At 38.4% G+C, this 13928-nt stretch overlaps 1 protein-coding gene across 1 annotated transcript in view; it reads right to left on the bottom strand.

Annotated features, from left to right (window-relative positions):
• Nucleotides 1-13928, bottom strand: part of LOC128660439 (collagen alpha-6(VI) chain-like) — a 534497-nt gene that overhangs the window by 207636 nt on the left and 312933 nt on the right. The window contains exons 35-36 of the mRNA XM_053714286.1: nucleotides 2631-2642; nucleotides 1606-2099 (exon numbers count right to left, since the gene is read on the bottom strand). Of these exons, the coding sequence (XP_053570261.1) occupies nucleotides 1606-2099; nucleotides 2631-2642 (506 nt within the window). The remainder of the gene's footprint in view (nucleotides 1-1605; nucleotides 2100-2630; nucleotides 2643-13928) is intronic.

Below are 13928 nucleotides of genomic sequence, written 5' to 3'. Positions count from 1 at the left end.
GGGCCGCAAAAGAGCTAACTGCCCTTTTAAGGGCAATGCCTATCCAAATGCCCTTTTCAGGGCAATGGGGAGCTTAGGTTTTTTTAGTTAGTATTTTATTTGGGGGGTTGGTTGTGTGGGTAGTGGGTTTTACTTTTGGGGGGGTTGTTTGTATTTTTTTTACAGGTAAAAGAGCTGATTACTTTGGGGCAGTAGTGTAGAGTTAGGTGTTCTTGTAACTTAGGTTAGGTTTTATTTTACAGGTACTTTGTATTTATTTTAGCTAGGTAGTTATTAAATAGTTAATAACTATTTAATAACTATTCTACCTAGTTAAAATAAATACAAACTTGACTGTAAAATAAAAATAAAACCTAAGCTAGCTACAATGTAACTATTAGTTATAGCTTAGGGTTTATTTTATAGGTAAGTATTTAGTTTTAAATAGGAATAATTTAGTTAATGATAGGAATTTTATTTAGATTTATTTAAATTATATTTAAGTTAGGGGGTGTTAGGGTTAGACAGGTTTAGGGGTTAATAAATTAAGAATAGTGGGGGCGGCAAATTAGGGGTTAATAAATGTAGGTAGGTGGTGACGATGTTAGGGACGGCAGATTAGGGGTTAATAATATTTAACTAATGTTTGCAAGGCAGAAGTGCGGCGGTTTAGGGGTTAATATGTTTATTATAGTGGCGGCAACGTTGTGGGCGGCAGATTAGGGGTTAATAAATGTAGGTAGGTTGCGGCGACATTGGGAGAGGGAGATTAGGGGTTAATAAATATAATGTAGGTGGCGGCGATGTTGGGGGCAGCAGATTAGGGGTTCATAAGTATAATGTAGGTGGCGGCCATGTCCGGAGCGGCAGATTAGGGGTTAATAAATATAATGTAGGTGTCTGCAATGTTGGGGGCGGCAGATTAGGGGTTAATAAGTGTAAGATTAGGGGTGTTTAGACTCGGGTTCATGTTAGGGTGTTAGGTGTAGACATAAATTTTATTTCCGCATAGGAATCAATGGGGCTGCATTACTGAGTTTTACGCTGCTTTATTGCAGGTGTTAGACTTTTTCGCAGCCGGCACTCCCCGTTGATTCCTATGGGGCACGTACGACCAGCTCACCGCTGACTTAAACAGCGCTGGTATTGGAGTGAGATATGGAGCAAAATTTTGCTCTACGCTCACTTTTTGTCTTTTAACGCTGAGTTTGTAAAAACCCGTAATACCAGCGCTGTAGGTAAGTGAGCGGTGAGAGAAAACTGCTCGTTAGCACCGCATAGCCTCTAACGCAAAACTTGTAATCTAGCCGATAATTTGCAAAAATAGGAATGTAAATCTTAGGAGCCGGCCCATTTTTGGTTCAGGACATGGGCAGCAATTGCTGCTTGGTAGCTATGTTTAGCCACCCAGGTGCTGAACAAAAAATGGGCCGGCTCCTAAGCTTACATTCCTGCTTTTTCAAATAAAAATAGCAAGAGAATTAAGAAAAATAGGAGTAAATTAGAAAGTTGCTTAAAATTGCATACTCTATCTGAATCATGGGGGAAAAAAGGTTTAGTATCCCTTTAATTACATTCAATTAACTTTACTAAAATTACTGACAACTTGCCAAACCTGATGCTTACCGAAAATGCATTTCTAACATTTGGGACATCATTGAAGGCAATTACGGAAGGTATAATGTTAAGTGCACTCAGCTCCAGCACAGCTGTGTTTATAGAATCAACATCTTGAGAGACACCATTGCTAAAAAACACAGCAACTTTTCTCATGAGGACTCCTTGCCGGATGCGCTTGAAGACGTTCCTCCCTACAAATCTCATGGCTTCTCCGATATTTCGATTGGATGATGTTCTTTCTGGAGTGATTCCACGAATTGCATCCAAGAGTAGACTTTTCCTTTGATAGTCAGAGAAACGAATGAGGTACTTAGTGTTACTATTATATGAGACAACGGCCACACGAGCACCTCTAGGGCAGTTACTTTCACTGATTTCCAAAGATTCCACCATAGTTAATAATGTATCCTTCATTCTTTGGAATGCAGATGGTGGAACATCCTGAGATGCATCAAGGGCAAACACGATTTCCGTTGGATAGACTGGACATTTTGAGCCACCTTTAGAAATAAAAAGTTGTATTTATTTAAAGGGACATAAAACAAGTTGGGATAGAGACAAAATATAATAATATGTACTTTAATTAGTTTACCTGTAAATTTATACTGCAGTGCCTTGCCATTAACCCTTTCTTTTAAGTTTATGAAAAATACAGCTCTAACTCCCCGCACACATTTCCTTCTATGGCTGTATCTATATCTACTGTTGCTTTGGTAGAATGCAAAAGTGCACAGTGATTATCTGCTGGAGCATGCCTAGAAGCTATAAACTCAGTTGAAATACAATGCCTTTGTTTCTGAAACTAAACACTGATAAGACTATTCTAGACAGCATGGCTATGTAGTAAATTTTGCTTATTTTTGAAAATTGTTTTAAAATACTTGCCAGCAAATTTTAAACACTTTTTTATGCAAACTATTTCTACTTCATTAGCCCTTTTAGGATATACACAGATCTCAACCTGTTTTATGGCACTTTAATGCATTTTCTTGTGATGAGCAATACAAATGTAGGGTTTAAAATTGACTTACCTGAAAAGCAAGCTATAAGAATAAAAGAAAAAGAATATAATTAGTTACAGCAGTGTACCAAATAGAGTTCTATCAGGATTTCCAACTAATTGAATCATATAATGAAATAATTTACAACTAAAACTATATATAAACTTCTCAATATGTATGGGTAATATTATCATCTATATATTTTAGATGCTAAAGCCATACATTTAAAGGGACAGTCAACACCAGAATTTTTGTTGTTAAAAAAGAAAGATAATCCCTTTATTACCCATTCCCCAGTTTTGCATAATCAACACAGTTATAATAATATACGTTTTACCTCTGTAATAACCTTGTATCTAAGCTTCTGCTAACTACCCCCTTATTTCAGTTCTTTTGACAGACTTGCATTATAGCCAATCAGTGCTCACTCCAAGGTCACTTCACGTGCATGAGCTCAATGTTATCTATATGAAACACATGAACTAATGCCCTCTAGTGGTCAAAACGCATTCAGATTAGAGGCAGTCTTCAAGGTCTAAGAAATTAGCATATGAACCTCCTAAATTTAGCTTTCAACTAAGAATACCAAGAGAACAAAGCAAAATTGGTGATAAAAGTAAATTGGGAAGTTATTTAAAATTACATTCCCTATTTAAATCATGAACGTTTTTTCTGGACTTGACTGTCCCTTTAAAATGCAAACAAAAACTTGAGTCTGTATATCTGGAATTCCTGCTACCGTTCAATATTTACAGCTTTATTTCCAAGGTTATGTACTTTTAGGTTAAATAAATTAGTATGCTAATTAATACTATTAGTTTTAGTCATCTGTATTAAGGTTAAGAGAAAAGAAACATTATGTGGCACACTTTGTTAGAACATGAGTGCAGACAATCATAAGGGGCGCGATCCGATATACGGTGTAGTTTGCGGCGCAAGCGAGGGAACCCGCGTCGCCCGCAGTTTCAGCTCGCAACTCGAGCTATCCAATATACGGTGCCGTCAGATGCTAACGTGCCGTAAGTCGGATAAACCAGCGATGTCCAGAAATCTGCGCAAGTACAAATATCTGGCGTCGCCAGTGACTTACGACATGTTAGAAACTGCTGGCGCCTACAAAACCTGACTAAAGTATGAAATCACCCGCACTGTCTAACACGCCTCCTAAACATAGCCCGACACGTCTAACCCTCTATCCGCTATCCCCCCTCACTATCCTAATAATAAAAAGTTATTAACCCCTAAACCGCCGCTCCCGGACCCCGCCGCCAGCTATATTAAATCTATAACCCCCTAAAGTGAGTCCCTAACACCGCCGCCATCTACCTTACCTACCCCCTAAAGTGAGCCCCTACCCCGCCACCATCTACCTTACCTACCCCCTAAAGTGAGCCCCTACCCCGCTGCCATCTACCTTACCTACCCCCTAAAGTGAGCCCCTACCCCGCCGCCATCTATTTTAAAATTATTAACCCCTAATTTAATCCCCCTACCCCGCCGCCATCTATATTAAATTATTTAACCCCTAAAATACTAAACTATCCCTACCACTAAACCTAAGTCTAACCCTACAAATAGCCCTGAAAAGGGCTTTTTGCGTGGCATTACCCCAAAGTAAACTGCTCTTTTGCCAGCCCTTAAAAGGGCTTTTGGCGGGGCTTTGTCACAAAGTAATCAGCTCTTTTGCCTACAATCTAAATCCCCCTACACCGCTGCCACCTATAATAAATGTATTAACGCCTAATCTAATCCCCCTACACCGCCGCCAGCTATATTAAACACATTAACCCCTAATCTAATCCCCCTACACCGCTGCCAGCTATATTAACTATATTAACCCTAATTATATTAGGGTTAATATAGTTAATATAATTATTATATTATATATATTAACTATATTAACCCTAATTATATTAGGGTTAATATAGTTAATATCGTTATTATATTATATATATATATATATATATATATATATATATATATATATATATATATATATATATATATATTAAGTATAATAACCCTATCTAACTAACATCCCTAACTAAACTCTAATAAATCTAATATTAATATTATTAATGAAAATATATTATATTAATAATTACATTGTAGCTATTTTAGGGTTTATATTTATTTTACAGGTAACTTGGTATTTACTTTAACTAGGTACAATAGCTATTAAATAGTTAATAACTATTTAATAGCTACCTAGTTAAAATAATTACCAATTTACCTGTAAAATAAATCCTAACCTAAGTTACAAATACACCTACACTATCAATAAATTAAATAAACTACAAATATCTAAACTAAAATACAATTAAATACACACCACTAAATTACAAAAAATAAAAAAAAGATTACAAGATTTTTAAGCTAATTACACCTATTCTAAGCCCCCTAATAAAATAATAAAGCCCCCAAAATAAAAAAAAATCCCTACCCTATTCTAAATTAAACAAGTTCAAAGCTCTTTTACCTTACCAGCCCTTAAAAGGGCCTTTTGCGGGGCATGCCCCAAAGAAAACTGCTCTTTTGCCTGAAAAAAAAACACAATACCACCCCCCAACATTACAACCCACCACCCACATACCCCTAATCTAACCCAAACCCCCCTTAAATAAACCTAACACTACCCCCCTGAAGATCTCCCTACCTTGTCTTCACCCAACCGGGCCGAACTCCTCATCCGATCTGGGCGATGTCTTTATCCAAGCGGCAAAGAAGAAGTCTTCATCCCGGCGATGTCTTTATCCAATCAGATTCAATCAGCCAATCAGATTTTTCCTACCTTAATTCCGATTGGCTGATAGAATCCTATCAGCCAATCGGAATTCGACGGACACCATCTTGGATGACGTAATTTAAAGGTACCTCATTCGTCGTTCAGTCGTCGGCCGGGATGGATGCTCCGCGTCGGAGGAGCGAAGAAAGAAGATTGAAGATGCCGCTTGATGGAAGATGCTGCCGGATGGAAGAAGACTTTACTGCCGCTTGGATAAAGACATCGCCGGGATGAAGACTTCTTCTTTACCGCTTGGATAAAGACATCGCCGGGTTGAAGACTTCTTCTTTGCCGCTTGGATAAAGACATCGCCCGGATCGGATGAGGAGTTTGGCCCGGTTGGGTGAAGACAAGGTAGGGAGATCTTCAGGGGGGTAGTGTTAGGTTTTTTTTAAGGGGGGTTTGGGTGGGTTTAGAATAGGGGTATGTGGGTGGTGGGTTGTAATGTTGGCGGGGGGTGTTGTGTTCTTTTTTTTCAGGCAAAAGAGCTGTTAACTTGGGGTAAATACCCCGCAAAAAGCCCTTTTAAGGGCTGGTACAGAGCTGGGTATTTTATAATTTAGAATAGTATAGGGAATTTTTTATTTTGGGGGGCTTTATTATTTTATTAGGGGGCTTAGAATAGGTGTAATTAGCTTAAAATTGCTGTAATCTTTTTTTTGTAATTTAGTATTTGTTTGTTTTTGTAATTTAGTTTAGTTTATTTAATTGTATTTTTAGATAGATATTTGTAGTTTATTTAATTTATTGATAGTGTAGGTGTATTTGTAACTTAGGTTAGGATTTATTTTACAGGTAATTGGGTAATTATTTTAACTAGGTAGCTATTAAATAGTTAATAACTATTTAATAGCTATTGTACCTAGTTAAAATAAATACCAAGTTACCTGTAAAATAAATTTAAACCCTAAAATAGCTACAATGAAATTATTAATTACATTGTAGCTATCTTAGGCTTTATTTTATAGGTAAGTATTTAGATTTAAATAGGAATATTTTAGTTTATAATATGAATTAGATTTATTTAATAAGAATTTAGTTAGGGGTGTTAGGGTTAGATAGAGTTAATATAGTTAATATAAATACTATAGTAACTATATTAACTATATTAACCCTAATATAATTAGGGTTAATATAGTTAATATATATAATGTAATAACTATATTAACTATAATATACTTAGGGTTAATATAGATAATATAGCTGGAGGCGGGGTAGGTAGATTAAATTAGGGGTTAATAATTTTAATATAGATGGCGGCGGTGTAAGGGGCTTACATTAGGGGTTAATACTATTAATATAGGTGGCGGCGGTGTAGGGAGGGCAGGTTATAGGGCAAAAGAGCTGTTTACTTTGGGGCAAAGCCCCGCACAAGGCCCTTTTAAGGGCTGGTAATAGAGATAATTATTAGATTAGGGGTTAATAATATTAATATAGCTGGCGGCGGTATAGGGGGATTAGATTAGGGGTTAATAATTTTTATATAGGTGTCGGCGGTGTAAGGGGTCAGATTAGGGGATAGATAAGGTAGATGGCGGCGGTGTAAGGGGTTCACATTAGGGGATAGATCAGGTAGATGGCGGCGGTTTTAGGGGTTCACATTAGGGGATAGATCAGTTAGATGGTGGCGGTTTTAGGGGCTCACAGTAGGGGGTTAGTTTATGTAGATGGCGGCGGGGTCCAGGAGCGGCGGTTTAGGAGTTAAATACTTTATTAGGGATTGCGACGGGGGATCGCGGTTGACAGGTAGATAGACATTGCGCATGCGTTAGGTGTTAGGTTTTATTTTGCAGGTAGTTTAGGTAGTTACGGGGCTCCAATAGTCAGCGTAAGGCTTCTTACGGCTGCTTTTTGTGGCGAGGTGAAAATGGAGTAAGATTTCTCAATTTTCGCCACGTAAGTCCTTACGCTGTATATTGGATACCAAACTGCGCGGGTTTGGTATACCTGTCTATGGCCAAAAAAACTACGGGCGACGGCAGAAATATACGGGCGTAACTTCTAGGTTACGCCGTATATAGGATACCAAACCCGCGCAGATTTTGGCGTTGCTGGCTTTTGCGGGTGACGATTTATATCGGATCGAGCCCAAGATTGGATAAAGGGTGCACACAATAAAACTTAACATTTAATTAGGTAAATTAAAATATATGGACAAGCGGTACCCCTTGGTAGTCCCGTGTTGTTGCTATCTCACAGTTAAACAAGTGTATCTAAATGCCAATAAAGGCCAACAATTAAATAGAGTGATTTTAAACATATGAGGAGGCAGTCATTGTTTCCATAAAATAACTTACATATGAGGGATTTCTCTAAGCTCTGATTTATAGAGAAAATATAAATGTAGTAGTCATAAAAAATAGGTTTCCAGTGCAAAACAAACAAAAAAAAGTGTAACAAATATTTATAAAGGATCCCTCTTCCAGTGAACATTATGCAGGCAATATAACTGGATTAGAAAAGAAAACATTAAGGGTCAGATTACAAGTGGAGATAATTTATTAATGTATATATGAGTGTAACACTTTATTTTAATGTGTTTATGTTGTGTTTGGTGCAACTTTTTATTTTATCCTAACTCTTAAAACAAACTTAGCAAAGTCTTTAGTTTCGCTAGTCCGACGAGTGCAAATTTAGTTTGGGCTCAATATTGCAATATCACGTGAGCCACTTGTAATCTAGCCATAAATCTAAGAAAAAGGCTTTTCCCAGGCTTTTTGTGTGCATTTCTACAGATTTGCATTAAAGCAGAGTATATACAGCCACTGTTAAAGTAAAACATGGTGGCTAATTAATTAAGGGCTAGATTACAGTGGAGTGTTAAATTATACCTCGCCCGCAACAGGCAAATTTGCAGTTTGCGGGTGTATGATAATTAATCAGCCATTACATTAGTATTGCTACCACAAGCTCGCTTAAAAAATTAACCAGAGATCAGATTTCTGGTTAATTTTATAAATGTGCCCCAATGGCCCCAAAATACAGTCTACTGTATTTTATTAAAAAAGCAAGATAGTAGCAATTTTATTTTTTTTAATAAAATTACTGAACTAGGCAGTATTGTGAGGTTGTAGTCGCACTGCTGTAAACTTGTAATACCAGCACATATTAGTGTGCGCTGGTAATTACACAATGGAACGCAAATATCGCTTTCATGAAAACATAATTTAAACTTACCTGATAAATTCTTTTCTTTCCTGGCATGGAGAGTCCACAAATCCATTCAATTACTAGTGGGAATTAAACTCCTGGCCACCAGGTGGAGGCAAAGAACACCCCAGCAAAGCTTCCAGTATTCTCCCACTACCCACAATCCCCAGTCATTCAGCCGAGGAATTATGGAAAGAGAAAAAGACACAAAGGGTATAGAGGTGCCTGATGTTTAGAAAAATGACAAAAAGCTGTCTTAAAAATAAGGGCGGGTCGTGGACTCTCCATCACAGGAAAGAAAATAATTTATCAGGTAAGTATAAATTATGTTTTCTTTCCAATAGCATGCAGAGTCCACAAATCCATTCAATTACTAGTGGGAACTAATACCAAAGCTAGAGTCCACAGAATGGAAGGGAGGGATATACAAGACAGGCAAACCTAAACAGAAGGCATCGCAGCTTGAAGAGCTTTCCTTCCAAAAGAAGCCTCAGCTGAGGCAAAAACATGAAATTTATAAAAAAAAAGTATGCAATGATGACCAAGTGGCCGCCTTGCAAATCTGTTCCATAGAAGCATAATTTTTAAAGGCTAATGAGGAAGCGACAGCCCTAGTGGAGTGAGACGTAATTTTCTATGGAGGCTGCTATCCACGTGTCTCATAAGCCAATCAAATAACACTTGTCAACCAGAAGGATAGAGTAGAAGAAGTGGCCTTCTGACCCCACCGTTTACCAGAAAAGACAACAAAAAGAGCAGAAGATTGACGAAAATCTTCAATAGCCTGTAAATAGATCTGGCCATAGCCAAAAGAGCCTTTAGAACCTTTGTAAAGATACGCTGAGCAGTGGCGAGGCCGAAAGGCAGGGCTACAAATTGGAAATGTTGATCCAAAAAAGCAAACCCCAGGAACTTGAAATGTTCCCTCTGGATAGGCACATGAAGATACACATCCTTTAAGTCTACAGTGGTCATAAACTGACCCTCCTGAACTAGAGGAACTAGAAGAACTTTCCTTCCAAAATAAGCCTCAGCTGAGGCAAAAACATAAAATTTATTAAAAAAAAATTGGAAAAAGTATGCAATGATGACCAAGTGGCTGCCTTGCAAATCTGCTCCAAAGAAGCATAATTTTTAAAGACCCATGAGGAAGCGACAGCCCTAGTGGAGTGAGCTGTAATTTTCTATGGAGGCTGCTGTCCACCTGTCTCATAAACCAATCGAATAACACTTCTCAATCAGATGGAGAGAATAGAAGAAGTGGCCTTCTGACCCCACCGTTTACCAGAAAAGACAACATAAAGAGCAGAAGATTGACGAAAATCTTCGATAGCCTGTAAATAGAACCTTAAAGTGCGCACAACATCCAGATTGTGCAATAACCGCTCCTTCTTAGAGGAAGGATTAGAACAAAATGAAGGAACAAGGAACAACAATTTCTTGGTTAATATTGTGCTCCGAGACCACCTTAGGTAGAAATCCTAATTTAGTACGGAGAACGGCCTTATACGCATGAAGAATAAGATAAGGAGAATCCCACTGTAGAGCCGAAAGCTCAGAAACTCTATGGGCAGAGAAAATTGCCAGCAGAAACAAAACCTTCCAGGACAATAAATTGATATCAACAAAATGCATAGGTTCAAATGGAGCCTGCTGCAGAACTTTAAGAACCAGATTAAAACTCCAAGGAGGAGCAATTGACCTAAACACAGGCCTGATTCTAACCAAAGCCTGGACAAAAGATTAAACATCTGGCAAAATTGCCAGACGCTTATGCAAAAGAATCGACAGAGCCGAAATCTGACCTTATAGGGTACTGACTGATAAACCCTTCTCCAGGCCCTCCTGAAGAAAGGACAGAATACAGAGAATTCTCACCTGATTTCAAGAAAAAACCCTAGAACCGCACCATACCTTTTAATAAATCTTACGAGTAACAGGCTTAAGAGCCTGAATCATAGTCTCAATAACTTTCACAAAAAAATCTCATCCTCACTAGGTCTGCAAACCAAGTTCTGCAAGGCAACGCTGCAGCTATTATATTAACGGAAGCCTGCTTCTGTTTGATAGGAGCTATCACCTGAGGAAGGAGGGCAACCTGAGGAAACAGATAGATTAGAGTAAAATCCCATGGCACTGCCAGGGCCTCTACCAGAACTGCTTGAGGAGCTATTGATCTTGCTCCATATCTTGGAAGCTTGGCGTTTAGATGAGATGCCATCAGATCCAACTCCAGAAATCCCCACTTGAGGGTTAACATCGAGAAAACTTCCAGATGAAGAGCACATTCCCTTGGATAGAATGTCTGCCTGCTCATATAATCCACTTCCCAGTTGTCCACCCCTCGGATATGAATGGCAGAGAGATGACAATTGTGAGACTCTGCCCACTGAAGAATATGAGTCACCTCCTTCATAGCTAACACCGAGTTCCATTTTGGTGGTTGATATATACCACCAAAGTGATGTTGTCCGATTTAAATCTGATAAACCGGATTAAACTCAGTTGAGGCCAAGCTGATAGAGCATTGAGAATTGCTCTAAATTCTAGGATATTTATAGGGAGGGCAGACTCCTTCTGAGTCCAAAGTCCCTGAGCTCTTAGGGACCCCCAAACTGCTCCCCAGCCTAACAGGCTGGCATCCGTGGTCACAATCTCCCAAGAAGGTCTCAGGAAACAGGTTGCCTGAGACAAATGGTCCTGGGAGATCCACCAAGACAGAGACATCCTTGTCTGAGAGTCTAAAACTATCCTCTGAGAGAGATCCAAGTGGTCTCCGTTCCATTGATTGAGCTTACATAACTATTGAGGTCCCAGATGGAAGCGAGTAAACAGAATAATGTCCATGGATGCCACCATAAGACCAATTACTTCCATGAATACAGCCACCGATTGAAGAACAGAGGACTGAAGAGAACTACAGGCCTCCAAAAGCTTGAATTTTCTGACCTCCGTCAAAAAAATCTTTATAGATACTGAGTCTATGATTGTCCCCAGAAACCATACCCTGGTACTTGGAACAAAGAAACTTTTCCCTAGATTCACCCGTGAGAACAGTGAATAGCTAACAGAGAATCTGTATGGGATCTTGCTAATTGAAAAGATGGTGCCTGGACCAAGATATCATCCAGGTAAGGAGCCACCGAAATCCCTAAAGATCTGGCGACAGCCAAAAGAGCCCCTAGAACCTTTCTAAAGATACACGGAGCAGCGGCAAGGTCGAAAGGCAGGGCTACAAATTGGAAATGTTGATCCAAAAAAGCAAACCCCAGGAACTTGAAATGTTCATATCTAACAACGTGAACAAGAGAGTAGAAACCTAAAATACAGGTTACTAAAAGTCTAGGCAAAAGAGAGCACAACTGTATGTAATAAAGAGGAGACTAAAGCGAATTCTTGAAATACAATTAAATTTAATAAGGTTATACTATACAAATGCATACATCCAAACATACATATCACATACATACAGGGGTATGAGAGATGCATAAAAATGTCAGATGGGCCGTGAAGGGGACTGGTGCACCAGTGTACAAAAATAGGCAAATGTTCATCACTTTGATGCATGTATAGGTAGCATATAATTGTAATCCAAAGTATAGTGCGTGTCCCTAGAAATGCACGGACCAGGTGGATACAGTCTTACCCCTTCGTGTCTAAATGCAAATAGTAGCGTGAGGTCATCAGGAGTCAAGGGGAGCTTAACCTCGCCGCGTCTTTTTCACAGGCATGTGTAAAGTGCAAATAGATAACAGTTCATGAGAATACCTGTCTTTTTCACGCGGTTGCTCTACCCTGAATCGTAGCTCCTGAGACACTGGATCTTCCAAATGAGACAAGGGGTAGACCACAGTCAGGCAAAAAGGTCCTCTGACAGAGTGCTGCAAACCGACGAGTCTTAGATACAGCAGCATGGAGCTTCTTCCGGGTGCTGACGTCACGTCAGTGGCTGTGCTGATTTATGGGAATTTGGCCGCACAGGGAATGGAAGTCATTGGCAGAGAGATCTGTCATTCAAGACGGCTTTGATACTTTATAGCAACATTTTGCTTTCTTGTAGATCAGAACAGCAAGGGAATATTTACAGGGATACATTTGTGTTTAAACACTCATCCTTACATACTTACATTCGATACATTAGAAAATTATGTTATACATCTAATCTATTATGTTACTGTGTGTGTATGTGTGTGTATTCTCATGAACTGTTATCTATTTGCACTTTACACATGCCTGTGAAAAAGACGCGGCGAGGTTAAGCTCCCCTTGACTCCTGATGACCTCACGCTACTATTTGCATTTAGACACGAAGGGGTAAGACTGTATCCACCTGGTCCGTGCATTTCTAGGGACACGCACTATACTTTGGATTACAATTATATGCTACCTATACATGCATCAAAGTGATGAACATTTGCCTATTTTTGTACACTGGTGCACCAGTCCCCTTCACGGCCCATCTGACATTTTTATGCATCTCTCATACCCCTGTATGTATGTGATATGTATGTTTGGATGTATGCATTTGTATAGTATAACCTTATTAAATTTAATTGTATTTCAAGAATTCGCTTTAGTCTCCTCTTTATTACATACAGTTGTGCTCTCTTTTGCCTAGACTTTTAGTAACCTGTATTTTAGGTTTCTACTCTCTTGTTCACGTTGTTAGATATTTATTATTCTAGGATGCACCTGTATTTCTTGATTGATTAATTAAGAGTGCTACTTACCCTGCTTCTTTTGTGTTTTACAATTTTCTAGCTCCATTTAAGAGTAATCCCCTTACCCTGGAGTTTCTGAGTATGCACCTTGTTGAAATTAAAAAAGTTAATTAACTATTAATAAAAACTTTAAAACTCACCTTAAATATATTCGTATTACAACAATTTATTCTGCGATTCTTGCAGCTTTTCATATTCTGTTACTTTTGATACTACACATAGACATGGCATTTAAACTATCAGAGGAACGCTGGTCCACTGATATTAATGAAGCATTTACACTAGCAGGAGATGTGCAGATAGAAGCAGAGGATGATGCTATCCATGACGTTATTTCTGCATTTAAGCTTTATAAAAAAAGACTAACTAAACAGATTAAAATTAAATGGGAACACCAAAGCCTCAGTAATTATTTAAAAATGGAAATAATTCCAAGAGGCCTTAGGATACGTTTAGATCCAGGCATTAATCTGAGAGGTTTAGATGCAGATAATGACTTCATAATTAAGTGGAATGAAATATTAACCAAATGTTCATTGGATCTCATTGCACTAATAATAGAAGAAGATGCTAAGAAACTTGAGAAATGTAAGACAGACGTAGATGATATCTATGAATGTTTACATAAATTTGAAAATGATTCATCATTTGACAAATTAAATAAAGAAACAC

The sequence above is a fragment of the Bombina bombina genome, chromosome 5 (genome assembly GCF_027579735.1).
Source record: "Bombina bombina isolate aBomBom1 chromosome 5, aBomBom1.pri, whole genome shotgun sequence".
In the NCBI taxonomy this organism is placed as follows: domain Eukaryota; kingdom Metazoa; phylum Chordata; class Amphibia; order Anura; family Bombinatoridae; genus Bombina; species Bombina bombina.
This window is presented reverse-complemented; position numbering and strand designations above follow the sequence as displayed.